General features: G+C 40.9%; 1 protein-coding gene across 2 annotated transcripts in view; it reads right to left on the bottom strand.

The window, feature by feature from the left end:
* The window catches only part of MSRA (methionine sulfoxide reductase A), a 226,277-nt gene that overhangs the window by 79,921 nt on the left and 137,075 nt on the right, over positions 1–9,281 (bottom strand). The window contains exon 5 of one of the 2 annotated variants that reach the window (XM_031504479.3): positions 6–112. The exons of the other annotated variant lie outside the window; for it this stretch is intronic. Within the exon in view, the coding sequence (XP_031360339.1) occupies positions 6–112 (107 nt within the window). The remainder of the gene's footprint in view (positions 1–5; positions 113–9,281) is intronic. 2 annotated transcript variants of the gene reach the window in all.

Below are 9,281 nucleotides of genomic sequence, written 5' to 3'. Positions count from 1 at the left end.
GTTACCTTCTGATATTCTTCCTTGGATCTCAGGGCAGCTTCCATCTGTTCCTGGGAAAAGGTGTAGATGGCCGAGCGATACTGAGTGCCGACGTCGTTCCCCTGCCGCATCCCTGGGGGGACACAAGGCAGGGGGATCAGCTTCCCTCCCTCCCTGGGGCTGGGAGAAGTCCAAAACACCCCCCTTCCACAGAATCCCAGCAGGGGTTGGGTTGGGAGAGACCTTCAAGCTCAGCTCATTCCAACCCCCTGCCATGGGACACCTCCCAGAAATCCAGGATGTTACATACAGCTGGATTAGCACAGTTTCTGCCATGCACACTCAGCAGGGAGTTTTAGGAAATCCAAGTCTTTGGTTAAAGAGTCCTGAAGGGATTCAATGCTGATATCTCCTTTTAAATGCCATGAAAATGAAATATGAGCATTTTACGGTTTTGTTCCATCACACAATAGTCAAATACAGATGTCAAACCCTAAAAAATTAATCTGCAGTCACTGTAATCACGGCATTCTTAAAAAAATTTATTTTGAACCATGCAAATGGTTACCAAAAAATTGTTGATTTTATCAAGCGCTTATAATCTTTCTTGTGCTGTGGAATACAATTTAATGGGAGAAAGGCACAAAATACTTTTGGAGAAAAATAGTTGTTTTAGGAGCAGGCTGCCCAGAGAGCTTATGGACTCCCCATCCCTGGAGTTCAAGACCTGGCTGGATGAGCAATTTTGGCACCAGGATTTCCTGATATTTCTGCTGATATGTGTGACCTCTTTGAAAGACTTGATGTATGAAGTTGTTCACGTAGAAATTTGCAAAATATGGGATGGATTCTCCCTGCAAAGCTACAAAACACTGGGTCAAAGCAGAGAGGTGACAACTGTCCCCTCAGGTGACAAGCCCAGATTTGATTTGGTGCTGCATTCCTGGGAAGCCATTGCTCATTCCCATTCCCATTCCCATTCCCATTCCCATTCCCACTCTCTCCAGCCAGCTTTGCTGTGGATCATTCCCTAAACTCAAACAGCCTCAGAGCAGCTTTAGCATCAAGAATTATCTGGACATGCACTTTTGCAGCTGCACTGGCAGCTTTGTTATCATTGCCTTTCTCCCCTTGTTCCCAATTTTGTGCTCAAGAACCTAACTTTACATTTGGCTGGAATAAAATGTGTTAATTTTGACTTTGCTTAAGAAACTCCAACTTTTTCACTCCTCCAAGTACATCCACACAGCAGACAGGGTCCTCCCAAAAAACTGCAATCCAAGACAAATTGGAAATCATCAGGATTGGTGTTAGGATTGCCACCAGGCTGCCAAAGCCCCTCTGAGGATTCCCATCAATTGTCAGGATTGTGGAGATGAAATGGGAAAGGAAATGGATGTCCTGATATCCCCCTGGCAAAGGACAGAGGGTGGAGAAAGAGCCTGTGGTACTGGAGGGAAAAGATGCCATCAACTCACTAATCCTCATTAAATCATGGATTTATCCCTCTTGGACTCCCCAGGGCAACAAAAAAAAAATTATTTAAAGGGAAATACAATAAACAAACAAACACTGCCTGAAATATTTATGAACAACAAGACACAAGAATATTTTAAAATATGTATAAGGATGAAAATTCCATTCAATAACCAACAGTTACATTAAGGAACCTGATTCCAAAACATCTTCTGGAATTTTCTGATGATTTGGGTTATTTTTTAGCTGTTAAAATGTACTATTACAATAAAAACAATAATAATGTTCTTCATCAATACTTAATAGTGGTAAGTGTCACCAGAGGATATTTTGCTCGTTCCTTTGGAAGTTCTTCCAGGATGGCAGAGAGCTCTGGTAAAGCCAGTTTGGGATAAAATGAGGACAGGCCAGGAAAGCTTTAGTTTTGCCAGAATATGTTAATGCTGATTGATGCTTGAGTTTAAGCATTAACATTCTGCAAATCTATTTATTGCTTAACAAACTGTTTAACAACCAACTAGGGAGGAGATTACAAAAATCTCTCGGAGTGGAGGATCACTACAGAGGGTGCTGGTTTCCAGCATGAATTTAGGAGTGTAAGTTTGGTATGAGTTCAGTGCACAGTGCTCTGAGTGAAAAATTCAGATTATTTAATATCTGCATGAGCCACCATGACATAGTATTAGGGAGCCAGTCAGCTTAATGAATTTATTGAAGAGAGCGTTAAGAGGAGAACTGACTCTAAATTAAAAATACATTTCTAGAGGAAAAAAAAAAAAAACAGAGAAATTAGGCTCTTCAGTCTTGCAAAAGTTGTTTAACTTGTAAGGGCAATTGAAAGCCCAAGTATCCAAAATCTAAGTGGGAAATGAGAAAACATCCAAGCAACGAAGAGCACTTATCCCTTGAACAATGCACCTAAAGCTGCATTCCATTCCTGAGGGTTTCACTTTAAGGAAATACATTTTCATAGACTCATAAAACACTTTGGGTTGGAAGGGACCCTAAATATCACCCAGTCCCATCCCCTGCCATGTGCAAAACCTGCCAGTTTAGGGACAGTTTTTAGGATAGCTCCAGGAGATCAGTCTTTTCCTCAAGGATAACAGGGAAATCTGTCAGTAGGACCTGAACCTCCCTTTTGTTCAGGACTGAGATGAAAAACAGGTTCCTTCTTAAAATTGGTAAGAAAATTAATTAACCCTGAGGAATCAGAGAATCACTGTGGGTGGAAAAGGCCTCAGAGATCACCAAGTCCAACCATCCCCCAGCACTGCCAAGGCCACCACTGACCCATGTCCCCAAGGATTTTAAATGTGCCACATCCACAAGGATTTTAAATCCCTCCAGGGATGAGGATCCCAACACTGCCCTGGGCAGCTGTGCCAGGGCTGGGCAATCCTTTCCATGAAGGAATTGTTCTCATTCAGATCTATTTCAGTAATATCAGTGGGGCAAGACAGAGACTGGAAAAAGCAAATGCTGTATCCCTGACCAGGTGATCAGGAACAAATCCAGCCGAAACAGGAACAAACAGACCTCCGAGGTAACAGCCTGGCACTCACTGCTGAGGTCTGAAACAAAGAAAATTGGCTGATTTGCTGGGAACAGCCAGAAATCCTCTTGTCAAAGAGATGCTTTGATAGAGAGGTTGATTTTAGAACACGAGAGAAAAGTAGAGAATTTGCACTTCTCTGGCAAAACACAAAAATATGTGGAGTTTGGATATGGTTTTGTGATGCCAAAGTATAAAAAAAAGTCCAAAATCGAACAGCCCAGATCCTGTGTGAGCACTGGGCTGTCATTGCAAGCTCTTGTCTCTGGAGAACCAGAGTTGATGAGGGCATCTGCAGCTCCAAATGTGTTCAGATGCTGGGCATGGATCATATTCAGGAATTTCCCTCTGGATGACCAAAGCATCTCCACAGAGCTCAACCCTGACCACTCTGGAGAACATAAAATGTCCCCATTGTGCCAGCAGAGCCCAGAGCACCAATTAACCACAAAAAGCCCTCAAGAGCTGAGCTCTGTTGTATATGAAATGGAAATCTGTGGTGAGAGGATGGTGGCTGGAGAGAAGAGGGGGCTGTGATGAGCTCCCAGATCCTGTCAAAGGAGCAATTCCCAGGTTGAGACTGACATGGAATATAAACTCTCTGTTACTGGGAAAGCTGATATTTGCCAAACTGTAGATAATAGGCAAAGAAATGGCTCTAAAAATGCCTTTCCTACCAACACTTTGGTATCTTCTGATGCACCTGGGTAAGAATGACTTAGTTTTGGACTTCTTCACATTCTTTGGCATCCAAGCAATACATTCTGGCTCTCCTTTGCTTTGAATGACTGGAATATGGGCTGGAATATGGAATCCCCAGCCCTGGAAGTGCCCAAGGCCAGGTTGGACAAGACTTGGAGCAACCTGGGATAGTGGAAGGTGTCCCTGCTCAAGGGCAGGGGGTGGAATGAGATGATCTTTAAGTTCCTTTCCAACCCAAACCATTCCGTGATTCTCTGTTTAATAAAAAAACTTATTTTCCAGTACTATTTTTTTTCTTCAGAAACTGCAAACAAGCAGATTTGTTTCTAAAATGTCGATGTTTAATACATTACCTACAGAAAGCTAAAGCAAAAGACACTTTATTTTATTAGCTAAATCAAGGAATTCTTTCAAAGACTCAACCCTCTAATGACTTGAAAGTAACACTTATACACCACTCCTTATCTTCCCTCCATTTAAAAATAATAAAAAAAAGGTAATGGCATCATCCGTCAACTTTGCTATTCTCGGAGGATCCCAGGCATAATGGAGATAAATGGCTGAGGTCTCTTCGACTCTTCTCTGCCATCCAGTGAAATTTTAAAGGGCAGTTCATAGCTCTTATTTTTATCATAATTTTTCCCATGATTTATAGACTTTTCTGCAGCTGTCACTTATTTTCTTATACCTGCAGCAACCTGAGATACGGATTGGTCATTTTCTTCTCCCCAATCAATCCTTGCTGAGTTAAGACTAATAAAACTCCTTCTTCTAGCTCATCATATCATTATTTAGTAAAAATCAATGGCACCATGTCAGCCTGGTTTGATGTCATCACTCACTCTAATGATTACATCCATACAGCTTAAAAGTTGCCAGGGGAAAGTAAAACTCTTTATGGCACATGATTAAAGGAGAAAAATGTTAATAGGAAAGAATTTCGTTACAGTGCTGTGCATTGAGAGTTCTGGATGATTTTCAAGGTTCTGTGGTGCAGGAAGTATAAATTACACAGAAAATAGTTTCTTCAGGAGGTTTAAAAGAATTAATGAGCTTGTACATAATAAAGAAAAGTTTTACACTGTCAACAAGGTTTAGAAAGTTTTCGATATACACAGTTTTTAGTGTCAAGGAGGAAACTCTGGTTTTGGTCCTCTTTTGGCACTAAAAGATGTTTGAGGTCTTTTCCAACCCAAACTACTCTGTAATCCATATAGCAGTAGCAATACTGCCCCTCTAACACTTCAAATATTTTATCCATATTTTTAAAAACTAGGAATTCTCCAGGAAGGCTTGGTTTAGAAGAAAAGTTCCCTGTATATTCATTATTTATTGATTCCCTCAGAGATAACAATGCATAAATGGATTTTTGAATGTTCTTCGACCTTTGAAGGAAGTACATCATCAACCTGAACCCAGAAAAAAATCCTCAAATATTTGTTTTGGATAAGTGCAACAAAGCTCAAGTATTACCTCAAGTATCTCTGGCAGGCAAAAGTGTTAATCCATTTTTAGTTATTAATTGAAAATTCATATTTACCAGTAGTGCACAGAACAGATGAATAGAACAATGAATTATGCACATAAATCATCTATAATGGAACTAAACTTATTGTAGGGGACTTTTGCTTTAATCAAACTTGACTTCACTTTAATCAAAAGTTAAATGACTTGGTTTAGGCAGGATTTTAGACGTTTTCTCCCATAAACATACATTAGGCTTTTTCAGAGGTACTTTCTCTTAAAACTCTGTCTGGGAGCTGGATGAACTTCAACCTGCTGGAGAAACTGTAGAGGAAACCACAAAGATGCTCCAAAGCCTGAAGCTCCTTGGGATCCAGGCTGGGAGAGCTGTGAATGTCCAGGCTGGAGATGAGAAGGATCCAGGGAAACCTCAGAGCCCCTTCCATGTCCTAAAGGGGCTCCAGGAGAGCTGGAGAGGGACTTGGGACAAGGGATGGAGGGACTGGACACAGGGAATGGCTTCCCACTGCCAGAGGGCAGGGATGGATGGGATATTGGGAAGGAATTCTTCCTTGTGAGAGTGGTGAGGCCCTGGCACAGGGTGTCCAGAGAAGCTGTGGCTGCCCCTGGATCCCTGGAAGTGTCCAAGGCCAGGCTGGATGGGCTTGGATCAACCTGGGATAGTGGAAGGGGGTGGGATGAGCTAGTTCTTAAGGTCCCTTCCAACTCAGACAATTCTGTGATTCAATGAACATGGGAATTTTTATCAGTATTTATTGGTGAAGCTGGAACTAAAGGTTGGTTTAGGCAACCAAAACTGACCAAACATTGATGCCTCATTTGAGTCAACTTTGTTGACCAGTTCTTCCCACACCCGTGGTAGCTGAGCCGCTCCATGTCCATGGAAAAATGTAAATTTAAGTGAGTTTAGCTCAGCCTTTATCCCTCCTAGCAGTGCTGGTGAGACAAGACTGCCTGGAGATCTTGAAAGCCTTCAATCCCAAATAAATTGCATGTAGCAGGGATGTGTGGAAGAGATTGGAGGACAGGACAAAGGGCAGAAATGAGCTCCACATTTTCTAACTGCTGGAAAACAGGAATAATACCCAAAAAAGCATTTGATATGGCAAAGGCACTTCTGTTTGGGCATCAGAATCAGGCCCTCATTGCTGATTTTCTTCAGGGATTAATTTTGCTATGATGTTACCAAAAGCTGGACAACAACTGATGATGGGCAAAAACATAATTAAGAAATGCAGGGATTCAGACCAGTTACCACATGGGCTCAGCTATGGAACCACACAGACTTGCTTTATTTTTCTTCATGTGCCTTCTCCTTTCTCTTTGTTTATCTGCTGTTCATTAGTGCCTTGCCTCAATTTAGGCATTTGCCAGCACTATGAATCCAAACCCACTCTGATCTACCAGGTGCTGTTGCAATAGTAATAAAAATAATTAGTGATAATAAAAATAATAGTGTTGTCATTTGCTTTTATCAGCAGATAAGCTCATGGGACACTGCTCTCTCAAAACACAGACAAGTGTGCTCTTATAAATATGCACAAGGAAATTGCAGGCAGAGAAAAACAGTCATTCATTGAAAATATTGTTGTTCAGAGGAGAGTCAGCTTTGACCTCTTGTACCTAATTATACACGAAAACAAAGATTAAAAGCCTACTAATAATCACCATAAACTATGATTAATGATGCCACGCTTCAGTGCCTCAGATTTCCAGACCCAAGTACAGTAAATTCACTATTATTTGAAGAAGAAAACAATGTTTGGTATCTCTTTGTTTTGACTTTATCTATTGTTTTCCTTGCCTAAGGATTAGGAACAATCCATCAAAAAATTCTGCAGAAGCAGACTTTCTAAGGTTGCCCTCTCCTAATTCTACAAATACATGAAAATTTAGATGCTGTTATTCCCTCCACATTCCTGTCGGCTTCATGGATAGAACCACGGCATCATGGAATAGTTTGGGTTGGAAAGGACCTTTAGAGATCATCTTCTTCTTGTATCACAGAAGCACAGAATATTCTGAGTTGGAAGGGACCCACATGATACTGTATTACATATATATATATATATATATATATATATATATATATATATATATATATATATATATATATAAAATACATAATCTAATTCTTCCTTATATCCAGTATAAACCTCACCTCCCTCAGGTGGATTCATGTTTCCCACAGTGCCAGAGTTTTAATTTTCAGTAGTTCTGGGGAAATGGTCCACACATCCTTGTCAGGTGTAAAATAAAGGGCCTAAAAGCAGTTGAACGAGGAATTCAGAGCCCAGAAGAACTTTTGCCCTTGAGCCAGAATTGATTCAGCACCACTCACTTCCAAATTCAAAGTGTTCAGCCCACCTCAGCAACCACTGCTCTGGTTAATAATCCCCTTCATTAAGAAAGATGAAGGGAAAACATCATCTCCTAAACTGCAAATATAGGTCAGGAAAAGTCTATTCTAATTTATATAGATAAGAAGAGTCTAACATGCAAATTAGGGCATGGCAGCTGAAATTTCTGGGGATTCAAAGCAGCCTAATAACACCTATTTATTTTTAATGCCTGTTTACTCCTGGAGAAACACAAAGAGTGGGAGCAACAAAACACAAGATTTCGGTTCAGGGAGGAGATGAAGCTGCATTCTCAAAGTACAACTCTGGCAAAGACTTTACTACTTTAAAAAAAATACAGACCACAGGTATTTTGGAGGTGGTTTTGGGCAGGGTACTAAATTCATTGTTTGTGGGATGAGTCAGCATCAATCAACTGTCCCTCCAATGGGATTTCATAGGAAAGAGCAGGAATTAGAAGAAGACAACAGAAAGACTCCTATAAAACAACCCAGTTCTACTCTTGAGTGTCCATCCCTGCAGGAACCACCTCACATTTATCTTTATTGTGTCCTGGCACATCGATTTCCATGGCTTTTGCTAATTTATCAACACAGAACTGTGCTTTATTCGCTTCCTTCAAGAGCCTCCCAGCAATGTCTGTACCACTGATTTAATTAGCATCCTCCTTACTGTATCCTCTGAGTCATTAATGAAAATATTGAGGAGTATTGGACCAAGAATGGCTCCCTGAGGGGCTGGTAATTCTATTTTGAATATATTTAATATGCCTGGTGACAATAGATTTTATATTTCTACTGGTTTTTGTTACACCTTGTAATAATGCTGAGACCATCAAGGCTCTTAATAACATTTGAAATACACTACAAAAGTGCTTTAATCTGAGACTCACAAATCTCTCTCAAATTATAAAGGGAAGCGAGTTACAAAAAATGTAAAGGCAAAGCATAAAAACGGTTACATTTTACAGGGAGAGATTATTTTTTCCCCTTTAATCTCCAAATGGAGTTCCAGGCCTGTAGCAGAATACCAAATGTTGGTTTAGGGTGGCTGCAGCGTTTTTTATGTGTACAGCTGTTCTTCCACTGGTATAAGTAGACACATCTGCTCATTAGCAACACAATGTCATTTCTAGTGTCTAATTTTAATTATTTGCAGATGATAGATTCCTTATGCAATGTCTAAAAAAAGTACAGGCCTTCAAAGCTGGGGAGAAATAAATATCCCCTCTGCAAGCAAACTGGGTCAGCACAACGAAAAGCAGATATTAATCTGGAGAATTCCTGTATCAGCACCAAGGCTAAATGCCAGCATGTTTGGAAGGTCACAGGGAAGAGAAATGGCTCCTACATTTCTTCTTTATCATGGATACACAAGACATATGGACTGAGAGATGTTCTGAACAAGTCTGGCAGGTGATGAGTTTGTTGTAGGACAGATGGTCCTCAACTGCTGGAAAAACATCAGCCCTGCTTCCATTTCCTGCACAAACACGGGCAAGATAAGGACTTGTCCCTGACAGGAAAGGGGGAATGAGATGCCTCACAATGATTTTGGCTCTCTGGGTATGCACAATGGATCAACAAGGCTGCAGAGGAAATTCCAGCAGCCCCTGAGCAGCAGTGGCCACAGGTTTGTCCTTCAAACCTGTGACCAAATGTCACAAGAGTGACCAAAACTGTGGAGTGCTGGCTTCTTCTCTGCCACTAGCTCAAAAATCCAAA

This window comes from Lonchura striata, chromosome 3 (assembly GCF_050655825.1).
Source record: "Lonchura striata isolate lonStrDom1 chromosome 3, ASM5065582v1, whole genome shotgun sequence".
In the NCBI taxonomy this organism is placed as follows: domain Eukaryota; kingdom Metazoa; phylum Chordata; class Aves; order Passeriformes; family Estrildidae; genus Lonchura; species Lonchura striata.
The sequence above is the reverse complement of the archived record's forward strand: the minus strand, read 5'-3'. Positions and strand labels throughout refer to the sequence as shown.